The sequence below is a fragment of the Lacerta agilis genome, chromosome 7, assembly GCF_009819535.1.
Source record: "Lacerta agilis isolate rLacAgi1 chromosome 7, rLacAgi1.pri, whole genome shotgun sequence".
In the NCBI taxonomy this organism is placed as follows: Eukaryota; Metazoa; Chordata; class Lepidosauria; order Squamata; family Lacertidae; genus Lacerta; species Lacerta agilis.
Genome location: NC_046318.1, coordinates 56867084 through 56886505, shown reverse-complemented (window position 1 = coordinate 56886505; position 19422 = coordinate 56867084). Strand labels below are relative to the sequence as shown.

Here is a 19422-nt window from a genome sequence, read left to right as displayed (position 1 = left end):
ATAATGTGATATCTGAATCTAGGATTGTGGTTTAGGTTTCTACCTCCTTAACCATGTTTTGTAGCCAATGTTTGTCCTTTGAGTCATACTTTTAGCTTTGTCCCTGCCCAGTTTGGCTTTGATCACACCCAATTATGGCTTCTGCTATTTACCCCTACCCTCTACATTCCTCTACTTTCTCTCTGTCAATTTTGCAGCTGAAAGGTCCTTGGAGCAAAAGTCAATATAAATAACAACAACATTCATCACATAGATCATATCCTAACTTTCATATTTAGAGGACCAGAGAAGGAAGAAGGAGGGGAGTTGCTACCGAAATTCTTTAAGGATCCCCAAACATTAAAAAAATGGAAATACTTTAAATTACAAAAAAATACCAAAATCCAGAGTGATATCTTTATTAGGACAAACAACGATTTGACAAACTAGTGGCAAGCTTTTGAGTTCTCAAGAACACTTCATCTTGTGAGCTTTTTTTCTTTTAAGGACTAACAACGCTACCTTTGTTTTTTAAATGACGAATAATTTAATTTGTTATAAAAAAAAACAATATGAAAGAAATCCCACTCCTTGTCCACAATAATACAACACAAATACAGAACTTTGTATTCAGAACTGGATCAATGCCAAAGATGGACCCACTCCAATTAAAGAATTAGAATTAAGACCTCTGTCTGGTATCTTAGCAGAGACTTAAATGGGTGCTTTGCTGCAATGGAAATGAGAGACATCTAACACTCTGATGGAACATGAGGCAGTTGCATTTTAGCCTTGAAAAGTCCCAAGACGTCAGGCTTCAAAACCATAACATTAGGGGAACGGAAAAGCTATTATAAGAAAAATGCTGGCAATTTCTGAAATGTATTAGTCATAACTTTTCTCTGCCTTGGCATTAACAGAGCTCAGCTTTGTATGTGCAGGATATGAAAAATAATATCTGTGCAGTTAAAAGAATTACCTGAAAACATTTCTGAAATACTTTCCTTGCTATAATTAGTAGGTTGAGAATACAGAATTGTTTCTTTAGGGCCTGGTGGCAAAACTGACTTGTGATTTTACTGTCTCCTTATGATGAAGCTATCTTAAGAGCACAACCCTGAAGCAATGGGAACACAGGAAACTCTCTTATATCAGACCATTGATCCATATAGCTCAGCACAGTTTACTCTGGCAGTGACTCTCAAGGGTTTCAGACTGAATTCTTCCCCAGCTATATGTGGATTCCAGGGACTGAACATGAGACTTTTTGTATGCAATCCCCCTCTTCATTAACTACAGCCCTTCTTGTAGTTTCAATACATAACCTTGCATATTTAGAAATTAGTCAACAACATTTGAAAACAAGTGCACACAAAATAATGGAAGACAGCTGACTATCCATACAAAATTAGTGAAGAGAACTATAATGCTTCATCATAAACGGATCAATCTATGCAGACATGAAGCACATGGATGTTTCAACTATGTCACAAGAAAACAAATAAACAGAAATAGGTGGAGGAAGAGGAGTTGCCGTGTTATTAGTGTGGTGCAACTACCACTGAAAAATTATTTCAGTACAATGGGTATCTGCGATTCAGTAGTAATCCAGAAAACATTGGTTTGGGGGGATTTTTCATGTTAGTAACTCCTGGAAGGCACGGAAGGTGTCCTGGCACTAGAATCTTCTGTTCCCAAATTGTGTAGCTCACATTCCTGATGTAGCATTGATCCTAACTTGATGAAGCACTGTTTGGTAACTATCGCGCTGCACCAAAAAAGTGAAAATTGGACCAAACAAATGGCTAGATGAGATGAAACAATTGATGAATATGTAGTATATAGCAAAAGCTTCTGAAAGGAGGAAACCCACATCTGCAGACAAATTTGGATTGAGGGTGGTGGGTAGGGCTTGATTATTACAAGAAAAAAATAGTGCACAAATGTAAAAGTCACCACAACATGCTACATGCTGTAGAAGAGAGAGGAACATTCTCTCTCTCTCTCTCTGCCCTCATAAACACACACACATCTAACTCAAGTTCCTTTGTCCCGCTTCAGAGCTAGCTAGCATCTTCAAAAGTTTAAAGGTTATCAGTCAGAATTCCAAATCAAACAAAATAAATCACTGGACTAGCAAATAAATGTTTGAATTTTGTTAACCACAGTATGTTTTCTGTTTGTTGGTTTCTATCCACACTATGAACTTTCTGCAAAAACTTGCTGTTAATATAAGGGGGGGGGGAAGTGTTTCTAAACAAATCTTGTAAAACTGTGCCATTTTGAATCACATGAAAAACACTGTTGTTAAGACGTTGAGGGGTGTGTGCTCTGAGGACCATTGCAGGAGCTTTAAGGAAGTTTATTCTGGGATAATGATATCGTCTTGCTTTCCAAATTACCAAAGCTCAAAAAGGTATCCCCTGGTTTTCTGTCATTTTGACACGTTTTTGGTAATCAACTTTTAAACAATAGCATCAGAAATAAGGGGATTAGCTTGGGTAAGCCATAGAACATATAACACTATCTCTGGACAGTGGAACAACCCAATTTGAATTCTGAAACTAAAATATATTTGAAGTAAGACGAGAATAATATTGTGCCAGTTGGAAACTGTTTAGAATGTGAAATAATGACTGAAGAACATGTGAACACCTCTAAAAATACCCTTTCATCAAAGGGGTTCATGATTTCTATAATGTAAAAAGGAAACCCAAATTATAGCTTTCCACCTTGTAGACACTTGTACATCCTTTCTTCCAGGAGGTCTCTTTAATGCTTTGTCTCCTAAGTATCCCGCAGAGTGCACCAAAAATCAGCAGAAATACTAAAAATAAACTAAAAGCCAAACTCTACAATTACAACCTGCATTCTGAAACATCATCCAATTAATAGAACATTCTAGAATTTTGAAAACCCTTTGAAACTCCCAAGAAATAATAGTAGTTAAGCCACAAGAATTCTGTGTACTGGCTAATGATCACAGACAAGCAACACCGCTTTAATGAGAAATCCCCTGGACCACATCACTGACTGGCATATACTCACTGTTATTAAGCAAAAGGATGAGTTTCTTTCACTCACGCATCAGAAGAACACCACATAAGTCTTCCCTTTTGACATTACTATTGTGTAGCAATCAGTGTGTTGGACCAAGGCCAGAGAAACCTGGGTTCAAATCCCCAACTTGGTCACCAAAGTCACTGAATGAGCTTGAGCCAGTCATTATCTGTCAGCCTTTTTTGGGGGGGGAGGGTGATTTTTATTTGATTTTACAAATTCATTCACACACAAAATCACAAATAATAAAAATTAAACAGGATTCTTCTGAATCTCTAGACTTCCCTCCTTCCCTCCATGGGTTCTTTAGTTAACCTTTTCAACTGCATACTATAAATCTTCCTAATTTTTCAGTCCTACATTGTATCCAAAGTCTATGTAACATTACAAGAGTTATTTAAGACAGTCATCCTAACCTATATCATATATTGTTGTGAGAATAAAAGAGACAGGGTGGGGATAAAAAAAATTCTGTCTTAAACTGCACAGAATAAAGCTCTGATGGTAATAATCATAGTTCAGTAATTACTTGGGCATTAAAAGAGCTAAAATGCCAAGAATGATGAAGGGTTTTTTGTACTCAAAAATGGCTCACAGTTAAGACCGCTTAACTCAAATGTGGCACACCTCTCCTGTGGTGCGCCCAAAATGTCTCTGCTTAAAAATTCAAAATACCAGAGAAGAATGGCAGATCAAGTTGATGGGTTATGCCAAAATGGCTAAAATGTATGGAAGAATCAGAAATCAGGAAGACCTAAATTTTAGTAAGGAACTTTATAACTTATCTTAAAGACCACGGTAAACAGTTAAAATCGTTAGTAGGATTGCAATATCACTTGTAGTTTAATCATGAATTTTGGATACAATGGAGAGATAAAAGATTTGGATTATTATAAAAGATGCAGGAGGAAATGATTAACAATAGGACCCACAAAGGGGAAGAGGGAAGTCCAAGAGATTCCTTGGAATCGTGTTTTTATGTTGTATGTTGGACATGTGTAAAGTTTTAATCTGAAAAACCAAATAAATAAATTTATTTATTTTTTAATTCAAAATGCAGGAGAGACTTCTTGCCACCCCCATACTGAACCTGTTTGCACTATGTCAGCCCTCTCCTACATTGAACGCGTCCCATAAAGATGACATTTCATTGGATGCTTGGACTGGGTATCTTGCACTCCCTCCTGTTTTGAATATTTGAGAGGTGCAAAGTGTAATGGTGGCTGACAAATGTGCCTTTTTCTCCTCCCCTCTTTTATTTCTGCTAACGGGGGTGGCATCCTAATATCCTAACTTCTGAGGTTACCAATAGTGTACTACTCCATTATGTAGTAATGGTGAACTAGTCACAAGTAGCGGTCATTACACCGGACAGTGTCAGGAATGCATTAAGATTAAATAAAAATGTATGGACTTCTCACATCACCATCAAGATTCTTTGCATGTCACAATGCATATAACCATTTTCCTTGAGAAAATTCTTGTATCTTTAGTATATAAATATTTCAGTGTTAAACTAAGAATCCTAAAATTAATCTGGCAGTTAGTTTAGGCATTTTTTAAAAAATCAGATAATGTCCTTCAGAAAAAGCTATTAAGAAACTGTGAACTTGTGGGATGAAAACTGAACTGGTGACATGATACAAAGAGTTACAAAACAAATTAGGAATTAATGGTCCATGTACAACATGGGGGAAAAATCAGAATGGGTTGCCCAAATGTTCCATAGTAAGAGAAGTCTTGCTTAATGTATTTATTAATGATCTGAAAAGGCAATGGCCAATGAGGTGTCAAAGATTGTAGATGACATAAAATAAGTTAGGTTAGTTGTAACTACAAAAGGAGCTTTATAGAGCCACAAGAAAACTAAATAAACAGGCAATATGGTGGAAGGTAAAAATTTAAAAAAAGAAGGATGTTCTTATGAAATAGCCCCTGAAGAATGTCTGTGCATTATTAAAGGTGGAAAAAGGAAGCTCTTTCCTCCACATGTAACAACAATATGTATAAGTTAAAGCAATTGGTTTTCTTGCCTCCCGTTTTGCAGCAATCCTAGTATTAGACAAAGGATACTGGAGTCAAGTTGACCAGTTTTCCCATACAAAAGCACACAGAAACATCGTTTATCTTCCTGCGGCAGCGGTACCAATTTATCTACTTGCACTGGTGTGCCTTTGAACTGGCAGAAGCTGGGACAGAGCAACAGGAGCTCACCCTATCACACATATTCGAACCCCCAACCGTCTGATCAGCAAGCCCAAGAGGTACAGTGGTTTAGACTGTACCACCCACTCCCCTGCCCATGCAAATATGTTATGTGAATAGGACAAGAAAGGGAACTTTAGAAAAAAAGTAAGCAACATAAATATAAAATGTCTCAGACACCCTTACATTTATAATCCTAGAATTGACAAAGAAGCAACTGTCTGACCACACATTTGCATGCATTTTCCCCCCACTCATGATATTAAAAGAAAAGAAAAATGTAGACCACCATGTCACAGATGAGGGGATTGACTGTGTTGTGAAAACTGGCACATACCACACACACACACACACAGAGAGAGAGAGAGAGAGAGAGAGAGAGAGAGAGAGAGAGAGAGACTGCATCTTTTCTCTTGCTTTCGTTTCTAAAGCTCAGTTGAAACTGAAGCTGAAAGAGGGTGTTATCATTCTATATGCGTACTATGAAAGCACAGAATTCTAGAGGTGAAGGGAATCCCTTACTGTAAAATCACAACTAAACCATTCCTATTATGTTTATCTAATTCATCTTTGGGTAATTTGTCCACTACTGTGTGCCGCATTAGAAATATACCATCAGTTGTGCAAAGCAGAAATTTTTAATATTTTTATACAATATGATATTGTTTCATGAAATATATGTGAAAATACAACAATTCTTAGTTAGATTTCCTCTAAAAAAATAAAGAAAATATTCCCCTTTGCATACTTCTTAAAGTGTGGTTGCACACACTGAATACAGTATTTCAGCTTAGGCTTGGTGAGTAATACATAGTATGGAAGATTTTCCTGTATTTTCTTTATAGTGCCTCTGCAGCAGTGCTGACTACTGAAGTTTTACCATGGGAAAGCCAACATTCACTGTCAACAACAATGAGCTCATTCTTCAGTAACTTTTTTTTATTAAATCTGATGAAATCTTTTATCTCATTCAGGTATACTCTGATCCCTTACCTCTTCCCATAGTTGAACAGGAACTTTTTAGTCTTAAATTCTTTATTTTAAAAGATGAAAATGGAGGGATCATTATTAACGTTAATATCAATTACAGTAGTCCAGACAAAATTGAGGATATGGCCTTAGTATGTTAACTAGGTATACTGCAGCTCTTAAGTTTTAATGTAGAAAAGGCATTTCACTCAGTTGGTTTTCACATTTAAATCAAAGAGAAATGTTGGAATATGTTAAGTATATTATCCATTTAGGGAAGCTGTTTGCCGTGGTAAGTCTGGATACATTTGAGAAGGCAGTGACTAGTGCCTGGGATTAAGAAGGCAACTACGTAACTGGTCAACCTTACAACAATTTCTTGAGTTTCAAGAGCAAGCAAAGTTCTTTCAGTATGAGGCAATACACTGAAGCTGGGTCAAACAGTAGAAGCTATAAATAGTTTAGTTCTCTCACATAAGACAAGAGAAAATTGATTAGAGGGAGGAACAGTACACTTAATTTAAACTGGTTCTTCAATTCGGTTTTTGCTGTTGTTATGATTTGCTCTTGTGGATTTGCTTGACTTTATATTAATTTCCATTTATTTCAACATCCTCTGCTTTTAAAAACTAAAGTTTATAGTAATACCTTTACTCCCACAAGCACTTGCAGTTTCCTCTGGGACCATGTTAGATGAAGACTATATCTGAAGACTGTATAGCACATGAGGGTTAACTCCATTTCTCTGGAGACCAAGAGGGTCATTTCCATGACATGCTTGTTTTTGGTACTCCACTAGGAGAAGTTCTGTGAACTTTGCTGTTAATATAAACGTGCCCCCGTATTTGGGAAGGGGAGGTCAAACAAACACTATTTCACTATGTGATGTGCCATTCCCAAGAGACAGAAGAAGGAAAGGGAAAAGGAAAAGTAACTTACAACCTCCAGTTCTGACATTAAGAAAGAAGGCTGCGTATGTATTTGCAGTACGTTCTTTGATTGAGAATAAAGTTCACAATAACTGTGTCATTAACAGTTGATCCAGCAAAGCATCACTGTCTGCAATACATGCATAATTCAGTGGAAGTTTACACAAAGCAAGCAAACTTGGGAATGCTATTCCTTTTTATTACAAAGAGGCATCCCCCTGGCTGAAATACATAACCTACAAACTCAACACATAATGAGGAACTTTAAGGTTTTGGACCAAATCAACATTTTCATTTAGCCCATGCAGCTTTACCATGGTTCTAATAATTTGATCACATCTTGCTCTGACCTTTGTCAACTGGGAAAGGATTTATTTCCTCTTTTTTCCTCTGGAAAAGTCTAAGTTACCTTGTTAGAGATTCTCATGAAAATAGTACTATGTAGCTATATGTACATACAATTCAGAAAATGTAGAAATATGTGTACGATATTTATTGTGAATATAATGGTGCATATATACACTGATCTATGTAGATATCTTATACAGTCAGTTACAGGTAGGTAGCCATGTTGGTCTTCTGTAGTTGAAACAAAATTAAAAAAAATCCTTCCAGCAGCACCTTAGAGACCAACTAAGTTTTTTTTATTGGTATGAGCTTTTGATGTGCATGCACACTTCCTCAGATATCTGAAGAATCTGAAGAAGTGTGCATGCACAAAAAAGCTCATACCAATAACAAACTTAGTTGGTCTCTAAGGTGCTACTGGAAGGATTTTTTTGTTTTGTTTTGTTTATACAGTCAGGATAGCATTCGTGCACATTTTGATAATCACCACTTAGCCTTACAATTTGATATGAAAAAGTGTCATAATTTTTACTCAGTCGTCCTCACATATCAGAAAAGGTAGGCTATTTCATTTACTCCAATATAGGGCAAGGATTCCCAGATAAAGCACCTCCCTGGGAAACACAAGAAACGTTGTAGGGCACCACGAGATAACAGCTAAAAGGGGCAACAGCCTCCTTATTCTGTAGTTCTGGCAGATGGTCCAAATGGTAAGCGATTCAAATAGAGAGATGGAAATCAGTGGATACTGTGGCTTAGTGCATTAGTGGCTGTGTGAGGAACATAGAGTGCAAGGGAGAACTAAGCTAAAATATTTTAGGGCAGGGGTGGTACCCACAGAAAACACTAATTAGTAGTCACATGCAAGTAAAAAACACCTATTGTGCCTCAAAAGGGTTTGACAATGTGGACCAGGCCAGTTGACAACTGACATGCTCTGCACTTTCACCTCTGAAGGCCTGCATCACGCCAGCTGACCGTCAGCCCAATCCACATTTCCAAAGAAGGCATCCCTCATCAGGTGGAAAGCTGCCCAGTACCTTATGAGAGCTGTGAAGATGCAGATTGGGCTTCCTGGCTTTCAACCCAGCCTATGATTTCACTTCTGAGCATGCCTAAACCATGCTTTTAAAGTTGTCCCCCCTCAGGTGGGAGGCTTCCCTTTGCTGGGCAGCCTCCTACATGATAAGGGAGAGCTATGAAGCTGCTGATTGGCTGCGTGTGAGACATCTGATTCAAGTCTTTGAAGGTGAAAGCAGATTCAGTTGGCCATCCCATTCCACACCTTCAAAGTTCAGGGGGTGAGATGCAACACGGTAAAAGGCTGGATCCAACTTCCATACCAATGTATCAAATACATTTTTGTATTTGCAGAAAAACCTGTATTTCGGTCCAGTTTTTTGGATCATATTTTGAGGGGAAACTGCAGATTTATTTTTAAGGTACTAAAAATAAATATTTTTAAGTGATTGTCATAGTACGGTATGTATCCTCAACATGACAGAAAGGCCTGACTAAAAATATATGATGTTTAAACAGAATTATAAAGTGTTACAAGTTGTTATTCCCACTAAACTAGAAGCAGAAAGGAACCCTTTAAAATTATTACCCCAACATTTGTTCATTAGAACACACATGCATTATGTAGACAAGAAGTATACTTATATTTTAATAGGCTGATACAAAAATGGTTTCTTAACACTTCCCTTGTTATACATGTTAATATAATAGCATAATTCAAATTACTTGACACACGTAAACAGCAATGGGAATTTAATTTCAGATATTTCAACCCTGAAATGACCACAAATGTTAAACCCCTATTAAAAAATGAAATATTTTTCAGTGACAACTATGTTTAAGAGCAAGAAAATAATAACTTTTATTTATCTCTCCAAACAGCTTTCTTTATCTAAACAAATGACTACAGTAAGATTAAGGAAACCATGTTTTGACTCTCGAATGTACCGAAGCATTCCAATTTCTTTTTGCACAATGACTTTTATGCAAATAAGCACAGCACAATCTCACAACCTCTTTTACTATCATACTGGGACAATGACAGTTCAATAATTGGAATGGCACATATCTGGGATATTTGATTTTAAATTGGAAACTTAGGAGAAGACTATTGAAATTTAAATTATGGAACTGTGTTAATTCTACACTGATCAAAGTATCATCATTGCATGCTAAACAAAATATAGCAAACAAATGTAGCTTGTGCTGTAGATGGATTTCTCTCTCCCCCTTTGTTATTTCTCTCTCCCCCTTTGTTATTTCTCTCTCCCCCTTTGTTATTTCATACCTGCTCTCCCAAATACAATTTTTAATTTTTAACACTGATGCTTTCATCCAGAACAAGAATAATGAGGAAAACACTAGCAATGTTCATTGGGGAAATAGTACTCTTGAAGTTACCTAAATCCCAGTTGTCTCATTCATAAACAAGGAGACACAAGCAATACATTCAGTATCTCTGGCTGATTTAAAATACGAATATGCAAACAGCATTAGAGAATCCAGACAGACTATTCTGCTTCACTGATGACAGATGCAGAGAAAGACCAGTATAATTAAGCTTTCTACTTTGGACCAGACTTGAGGTGGTAGATACTTCCCTTCCAAAAGCAGAAGAGTGCTAGCCGCCCAGCTGAAGAGCAGGTGCTATATGGTATTTACATTTCCTGCTGAGGATGCTCGCCAGCAGGCCCAACCAGCTGACCGTGAAAATTCTTGGCCCTAAGTGACCCAAGGACAGGCTATAAATCCATCCTATAAAATATAGTCAATGCTCCATTTGTTCTTCCAGCCTTTCTGAATGCAATGTTATATATTTGTGATAATTTAGTTTCACTGGGCTATTTTAAAGGCTGGTAGCAGTCATTTGTTGACAAAATAAAGGACCACAGTGAACTTTTTCTTTAAATAAACACATCGGAGTCAGCAACACCCAGGTGAATCTTGCTTTAGAATTCTTATGCAAAAAGTTATTCTGCATTTAATTTAAAAAGTGAACCAAAGTTATAAAATCAGATTCTAAAATGATGGAAAGTAAATACCCAATTAACGTCACTGAAAAGGGGTCCAGTTATAAAAAGATGGACTCCGCCAAGCACTGCCGTTATGCTAATAGTGTTCATTGCAATAGGTCCCCCCCCCCCCGGATCTCTGCATAAGTCTCAATGGAGAGAGTGTATCTGCAGTACATGGCATATAGACAGGTAGTTCTCTAGTTTAAAGGTAGCATAGGAAATGAATTTAGCACACCCTAAACTACCACTTTACATATAAGTTGTACTTGATACAATGTACACAAAAGCATTTTCAAGGATCTTCCTTCAGGTACATGTTGTTATTTTGGTCTGTTTCCTGATGTATTTGTAGTACTGTGTACTACGTACACATGTTTTAAAATATACTCAGTGAGCACCTTAAGTCACTGAAATTCTTTTTGATGCACAGATTGCATATTCTTCTACACCATAGCAAAATTTGTACCGTAAGTTTGAGAATATGAGAATGCTAAGTTTCCCTACACATTATCCAACAGAGGCATTGACTGAGATGAGTAGGTGAAGAGGAGGAAATTTTCACTGATTCCCCTTCCTGTTTCAGCCACTACCTGTATGTCTTCCCTTCAGAACAGCACTGACAGTAGCAGAGGGGTTACATGAGGAAGTAGGAATCGGGGGAAATCACACACACACCCTTTCTCTTAGTGGATCATGTTATTTAATAAGAAAACTACTGCATTGGATTTTACCCTATATTTCCAAAGGGCATACTGTATAGGACCCAAATTCTCTGAGCTGAAGAACTGTACTACATTCTGTAACAAAACCACATTATACTCACAAGTCAAAACAACAAATACAATTTTGTATTGGAACAATAGTGTTCATGGGTAAAGTGGGGGACTCATCTCACCCCATTTCCCCCATCACAAAGTTCCATTCCCCCCCTTACGGTTTCCCTAAATATTCACTATTTACAAACAAAATGCTGCTCAAAAACTATTAAAAAGCTATATATGACATTTGGCTGAAATTTGAAGTTGTCCTCAGGGAATATGTGGACAGAATTCATTTTGCTTTTGTGCAAGTGGATAATGCCACATGGAAGTCATAGTTTTGCAGTACAAATAAGGTTGTCAGGAAACCCCCCTCCTGGGAGGCTGGGAGAGTCGCGGGAGCGTTTGCAGTATAGGGAACCCCCCCCCCCCAAGTTATTTACCAGCTCGTCCTCCCCCTCCTCAGCCGGAAGCGGCCATTCCTTCAGTGCGGAGGGGCAGTCAGAGGCAGGAAGGCGGTGCAGGGGCTCTGAGAGGATCACAGAGCCTCAGCGCTGAGGGGAAAGCGGGGAACTGGGTCAGGCTCCGAGGGCGCAGGCCGGAAGGACGCGGAAGGGGGAGGCGGGGGTTCAGAATCCCGCGCCTCTTTTGCTGGACAAAGAACAGGAAGGGGTCATTCCTGGACTCTGCAGAGGGATGAGATGGACGCTTGATCTTTTGCTCCACTGTATATAGCTGTGCACAATAAAGAACTTAGTTTTTAGAAGTTCTGCGTCTGGCGCTTTACTCATGAGCAACCACTGAATGTCCTTACAAAGGTCTTTCACAACTATTTGCATTTTTGTACTACTTGGTTGAGTAAGAGCAGCTCCTTACATTTGAACTGCCAGGAACTACATTTAGCTTACAAACCACAGTTTGGTCACCTCAGCTATAAACACAAAGTGCATACTTACATATACATAAGGAGCAGTTTTGATTATAGTTTTAAATGCTGGTGTTCCAATCGTATGCAAATGGGAAGCACGCATTTTCCAAATACAATTCTGACTGAAATTCTTTTTAAGGATTCAGAGTAAAACAGTCTGCTTAGCCATGAATATAGCTTTGTTTGAGCAATAGACATAAATATATTCTGTTGTGGAATCCATATGGAAAGATCATCAACACTTTTTGCTTTGGGTCTTCTGCCAAAATACCATATCCCACATGTTTTCTACTATAAAACATAAAAGAAAAGGTGTTGCTCTGGTCAAATAAAAAATAATGTTTACTAGCGTACATCTAATGTTAAAGCTGCCCAAATCCTGCCAAAGACATTAAAACACCATCTGTAAAACAGATTTTCATTAAATTGATCAGTTTAAAACTAAGCAGTTAGGCAGATGATGCTTTTGAGCTAACCTTTAACCTTCTTAAACTGGAAATAGGTCATCCAACTTTCCTGTTGTTTGAGAATGAGAGGTGAAGTGATCTACTCAAATTGAGCTGACAATCATAACACAAATAGTGTATGAATCAATAGTTTGTCAATAAAGCAAAAAAGAAAAGTATATTTTATACATTTAACCTCACCTAACTGCTGCTGTCAGGTGTTCTTAACATTTTAAATGACTATGTAAGAGGAAAGAGGAAATAAATACTCAATAAAACTTATACTTGCCATTAAACCACAAATAACTGAAGCAGTCAAATTTTATTATTTGTTCTCATAATTGCAAAATAATTTTGCTAGCACCCAAATATGTATATCACCCTAAACCTCAATGTATTAAGTTGAAGTAAGCCTCACTGATTGCTATGCAAACCTACTTCCAATTAAGTGTTCTTAGGATTGTACCGGTAAGTTAATTGTTCTCATAAAGCAGCATTGCTTTGTCACATTAGGCAACTAATTACACAAATTGCTTCATGAATTCGGTGGGCAGGGGCTGCGGTTTTAATACATTAGTAGCTTTCACATCTTACAAGAGGGCTTATACACAAACAACCAATTTTAGTACTGCTGTTGTGATGCATGCAACATCTTTTTCCAAAGCACTGAAGTTATTAACATTGCAGTTGTTGCAAGGAGTCCAGACATTTTGCCTCAAGAAGGCATTTATGTTGCATTGTCCTGTCATTAAAGTCACAGTGGATGATATCCAACTAAAACAGACTCAGAATAAACCCATTAAAATTAATGCACTTCAGTACATTGATTTCAATGGGTCTGCTCAGAGTATGACTAACAGCGATACCATCCAATATTTTGTGAATGAAAAAAAATGGGATTCCCCCTAAGCTTTTCTGCTGTGGTCATTAATGCTTTCTGGGCTACAGCATCATGGGTACTGGCTAGATTTCAACCCAGGGATACTTCATGTGCATTCAAAACATTCTGAGGAAGCCAAAAAGTACACAGCCACCTGGCTATTTCTCCTTTCCTCCATTTTTCTCTTTGTTCACTGAACTGGCCCAGTTAGTTGAAGAGAAAACTGGAGCCTACTTTTTACAGCTGCCAGAAAAGGAGAGTGAATGAAGGCATTAATGAAGAAATGGGGTGGGAAATGGGATCCTCCTAAATTGAGGGTCGTGGTTGTGCTCAGGCCCCTTAAGCCAGGCCTGTGCCATTTGGTATACTTGTCAATTATTTTTATTGAACCTTAGAGGGTGAACACTTCCCTCCTCCTTACCAGTTAAGTGTAAGCCAAGCTCCTTTCAACAAAGGGGAATAGCATCTTTCTCCAAACCTACTCCAGGCATTGCTCTCACACCCTTTCATAGAATCATAGAATCATAGAGTTGGAAGAGACCACAAGGGCAATCCAGTCCAACCCCCTGCCAAGCAGGAAACACCATCAAAGCATTCCTGACAGATGGCTGTCAAGCCTCTGCTTAAAGACCTCCAAAGAAGGAGACTCCACCACACTCCTTGGTAGCAAATTCCACTGCCGAACAGCTCTCACTGTCAGGAAGTTCTTCCTAATGTTTAGGTGGAATCTTCTTTAATGGACTATTCTCCAAGTGTGGATCCCTATGTAGCCAAAACAGCACCATCCATGGACAAGAGGGAAATATTTGTAGTGTTGGGGGAATCTCAAGATTTGCAAAAGTACAAAATAACTTTGAGGCGTGAAACCCCCAATTGGGGACGGGACAGGGACTGCCAATCCCAATGAAGACTGGCCATGTTCGGTTGGCAAAGAATGCTGGCTGACATTTGGAGATAAAACAGAAAATGGGGAGGAAGGAAATGAGATAAAACAGTGAAATGGGCATAGCTAGCTGACTGGAACTCTCAACAGGTACAAATCATACTGCAGCTTTTTGTTGCAGGCCCACCTTGTTCTATTTTCTCTGTCTTCTCCAAAGTACTGGTATTGTAATCAGATCTTATGAGAGGGTTGCATAGCAGGAAAATAACCATATTGTGGGATTCTATAGTTTCTTAAAGCTACAAAATGGTGGACTTAGAATTGCTGCAAGAGCATGTGCTTTACAGAGATCACTGTCTTTTCCTAGGCTTCTAAACAGGATAAAGTAAATGGAAACACCTTACTCAACTATGTAAATACTATCTGTGCTGTTGATATCCAAATGATAGATACATACAAGGGAAGGGGGGGTCTACACTTTACAGGAGGAGGAAAAACATTTGCATGGAAAATAAGCTGAGCCCCTGCCCCCAGCCTGTACTGTACACTACTGCTTTACACAATTCTTCCTGCCCTCCCCCCCGACCCAGCTCCAATACTAAAAGTGAGATAAGCTGGAGGAAAACAGCTTAAAGCAACAGCGAACATAATATATTTGGAGTTTGTTTTGGAGATTTGTAAAGGCCAGAGGTCTATAAAGCTCTGCTTTAGTGGGCAAGTGTCTAGAATGTTTTGATCAATTCATGTTCCATACAGTGATTTTTTTTCTGTGCAAAATTCAAAGTGGTAGTAGATAACACTTTCAGCAATCTGCCAGCAAGGAGATGAATTTAATCGTGGATGAATCAGGTTAAGCATGTGAAGGTCAGCTTAGGCTAATATGCTAAGGTCTGAAAGGGAAATGCTGAAAGCCAAGTATGGTCAGAAGAGTTTCCTATAAAGTGGGGAGGGCAGCTTGTTCTGTATCTGGTTCACAACCACCAGCACAATTTGCTCATCTTGAAAGGTTTTTCCTCAGCTTCCTTGCTCGGGGTTGTTGTCAACCAACTCCTACTTACAGCAGACCCAGTGAAATCAATGGGCATGACTACCTAGGTTATTGATTTCAATAGGTCTAGTCTGATTAGCAGTTAATTGTGTACAACCCTCTGCCTTTAAATACTAATTCATTCCTTTTAGGTACTAAGGAAGATAAGTGAATGCATTTGAGTTTGGTTATCAGTGTCCTGTATGAACAGACTTTCATTTGGTATCCAAACACAGAAGTAGATAGATACATCTACATTCTATAGTATTTACATCCCCTTCATTTGCTGTCTGCAGGATACAAATGGAGTATATTATTTTCAGCTACATGTCTGCCATTTGTTTCAACAAAGCGGTTTATACACAACCAACTTTAGAACATTAATTAGCTTAATAATTATTTGCCTACAGAACTGCTGATTTATTTATTTATTTATTTATACGTGTGCAAATTTTACAACAGTATTTTAGAAAAAAAATCATACTTATTACTCATAATAAAGTTAAAGGCAAGCTCTAGCCTATGTATGTTACACTTACCACATGGACTTTCTCACTATATTTAAAATACACTGACAAATTGTAACATCCTTGTGGGAAAAAACCCTCAAACAAAATAGTGCTTGATATCTGAAAGCCATAAATAAATAAATGTACAACACTTTATACATAAACCAAGCCCAACAGGACATCCAGAAAACAAAATAAAATAAAATCCAGTAATTGGGGCTTGGAAAAAGTCATGGCATGATCAGTAATAAATGATATTTCCCACTCCCACACGTAGTATAGTTTTTCCCCAGGCCAGAAAAAAGTGTATTTGCCATTACGCTAATATTTATCTGCACCACACCCTTTCATGTTTGCAAAAAATGATTATTGACTAATCAAAAACAAAGGTAGGCAAAGGGATAGCAAGAGTTTGCTTCTGAATACTCATAGTAATATTGTGGTACAAGTGTGTGTTTTTACTATAAGAATTGAGGTGGCACATTTTGGGTTGGGATCATTTAAACATCCTCAATGCTAGGAGCCATTTACTTTCCTATACAAGATATGCAAGTATCACATAAAATACACAAAAGAATTCAAAGTTAACAAACAGTTAGCTAACAAAGGCTATTATATAATTTAGAACAGAAACTCATTTAGCCATTTGCAACACGAGAAATATAAATTTAAGTTTAAGACGTTAGGCTGCATCCAGTGCCCATTAACTTGGGACTCAACTCCATCTAACTCAATGGGACTTGCAGCTGAGTAAACATACACATAGGACTGTGCTGACAGTGATATATACCCGGTATATAAAGGTTCAAATAAAGGGAAAGCTAAATGAGCTATAAGGTATAACACTTTCCAGGTGCAGCACTTCTAGCTCAGTAGTCTGATTTTTGTTGCTTTATTAAGAATATGTTCAATAAGCCTCTAATTTGCACATCACTCAAAAACACCGCTCTGCTAACATTTCAAGAGTTAACTGTCGCTTCCTATTTTAAGCCAACTTAAATTGCTGGTGGCTGCTTACCTTGTAAAGTTTCAGGGCTGCCTCGTGTCTGTGATTGGTGGTATGTAAGCGCAATTTATCCACACTGTTGGTGTAGTAGTCACAGGCATTACATTTTAGGTGAACTGGGTTGCCAATGGCAATGCACTTCAGCCTCCACTCGTTAGTTTTGCCTCCTTCTTTAATGTGAGCCACCAGTTGATATTTTTGCATGTGTTTGTCAGTCTTGCAGTGAAGCTGGAAGTTGGCTTTGAGCTGCGTGTTGTAGTTACAGAGCTTGCATTGGTAGATGTCTCCAATTACAGCCCTCCACTCCTCTTCAGGGAGAGAACGTTCACTGCTCACATGCACACTTAGGGCCTCCAGGCTGTCAGAGGTGAATTTGTTGCAAACAGCACACTGGAATAGCTTCAGCGCTGGGTCACTGATATAAGGTGACAGCTCTCCTGCAGTAAGGAGGGACAGGTCATCACCCATTAGCTGACCACTGGCAAGCCGGATTTCAGGTGGCAGCTCATTATTTACTACAGAGGAAAAAATTAAAAGGGAAAGTAGAGACCAGAAAGTATAGAGCACATATACACATATACACACACACAAAGGAATCTATAAAATAAAGCCTTGACAAGGGGCTTGCTTTCTCTAGAGCTTAAACTATAAAAAGCTGTAATAGGATTGAATCAGGATCAATTACAATCATCCCTTTCAACTTCTAAATTCCCTCATCAGATAGCTTTAATTACTCCTACTGGGCATGATGTCATCCTGGAATTTTTATTTTCAAAGACATGAGAGTTGATCAATAAAATAACAAAACAGCTAAGCTTTTGCAATTTAAAAGCCTAGATTAACCCTACTAAACTAATTTTAGTTTCATTATATCCTTTAAAAGCTGCTAATTGTAGTTCTCAGATATATATCACATATATGCATATATGAAAAACAGGGCTGCGATGATTCAGAAAGTAACTTCCATTTCACGACTTTCAAATAATATAATACATCAGGCATCCCCAAACTTTGCCCCCCCCAGATGTTTTGGACTACAATTCCCATCATCCTTGACCACTGGTCCTGTTAGCAAGGGATCATGGGAGTTGTAGGCCAAAACATCTGGAGGGCTGCAGTTTGGGAGTGCCTGTAATACATCCTATTGATACAAAAGCTGTAATTGGACAACAGTTCTTATGTTTTGCCTCCTGTTTTAGGCCACCTTAAATTGTTGCTGAGCGCAGGCATAGTATAAGTGACAGAGAATGATAATGAACTTAGTGGCCTGCCTAAGATCACCTTTTCTCAGTCTCAGTTCTCTGTCTGAAATATGGGATTAATACTGGCCTGCCTGAAAGGGTTGTTCTAAGACAGAGTAGCTAATGTGGTACCCTCCAGATGTTGTGTAGTCTAGCTCCCATCAGCCCTACCCATCATGGTCAAAAGTCAGGGATGTTGGCAGCTGAAGCCCACAAATTCTGGTTGGCACCATGTTGGCTACCCCTACTCTATTATTAAGAGACAGAATGCAATACACCTTTTCATTGATAAAAAAATGCTATATGAATGCTACTTTTATTATTAGATTAATTTCTTATATGTTTAATAACTAGCCATTTATCATTCATATCAATATAGCTGAGCTTTATCAGATTCCTAATGCTTCGTAGTCACAAGTAAACCTCTGATTCATACATTAGCTAACCAGAGGGATTATTATCAAGTGAAAATCCATACTTCTCTACAAAAACTTTTACTTGTAATGTTGATGACAACAACAGGATAATGTCACAGAAAAACATATTTCCTTTTTTAAAAAAGCAGATTGTTTTCTTCATGAACTTGACAGCACATAGAAAATTATTGTTTCAGGTCTCACATAGCAAAGAACAATGAGAAAATCTAACTGTAAACAGACAAGGATTTGGGCAAAGGAGGTTAAAGAGCAAGTGAAGTACTTGGATTTCCTTTTAACTGACTTTCAATTTTACAACATCCCACAAGTTGAAGAGAATTTGCTGTTTTAAGCTTAGCAAAACAGACCATTCAAGAAAATAATTACATTAACATTTAGAAGCAGTAACTAAAACACTGGTGGTAATAATAATAATAATAATAATAAAATGAATAGATACTGACCAAGTCCTGGTGCCAAAGCTGCTGCTGTTGCTGGATCAAGCTGGAATGGATTGATCAGCATCTGGGGGTCTGCTGGATTCTCCAGTTTCATTCCAGTCAGGCCTATGTTCTGGGCTAGGTAGTACTGATAAAGTTCTGCCTCAGCTGGTGCAAGGCCTAAGTGCAGGTTGTGCTGAATCTGCTTCATGTTCTGCTGCAAAAGCATCATATTATGCATGTGCTTCTCACTAGTCATGTGAATACGAAGGTTTCTAGCCACATTGGTTTCATAATCACAAACCTCACAACGCCAGGTGGGTTTTTGTTTTGGTTTAGATGGAGATGGTGTTCCACAGCTAC

The 19422-nt window shown here is 38.1% G+C and overlaps 1 protein-coding gene across 12 annotated transcripts in view; it reads right to left on the bottom strand.

Annotated features, from left to right (window-relative positions):
• Positions 1–19422, bottom strand: part of ZFHX4 (zinc finger homeobox 4) — a 179885-nt gene that overhangs the window by 132649 nt on the left and 27814 nt on the right. For 11 of the 12 annotated variants that reach the window (XM_033155459.1, XM_033155460.1, XM_033155462.1 and 8 more), the window contains exons 2-3: positions 19084–19422; positions 16975–17477 (exon numbers count right to left, since the gene is read on the bottom strand). The exon at positions 19084–19422 is cut by the window's right edge and continues 2285 nt beyond it. In XM_033155459.1, coding sequence (XP_033011350.1) covers positions 16975–17477; positions 19084–19422 — 842 coding nt within the window. The remainder of the gene's footprint in view (positions 1–16974; positions 17478–19083) is intronic. The other variant, XM_033155461.1, reaches the window with a different exon arrangement.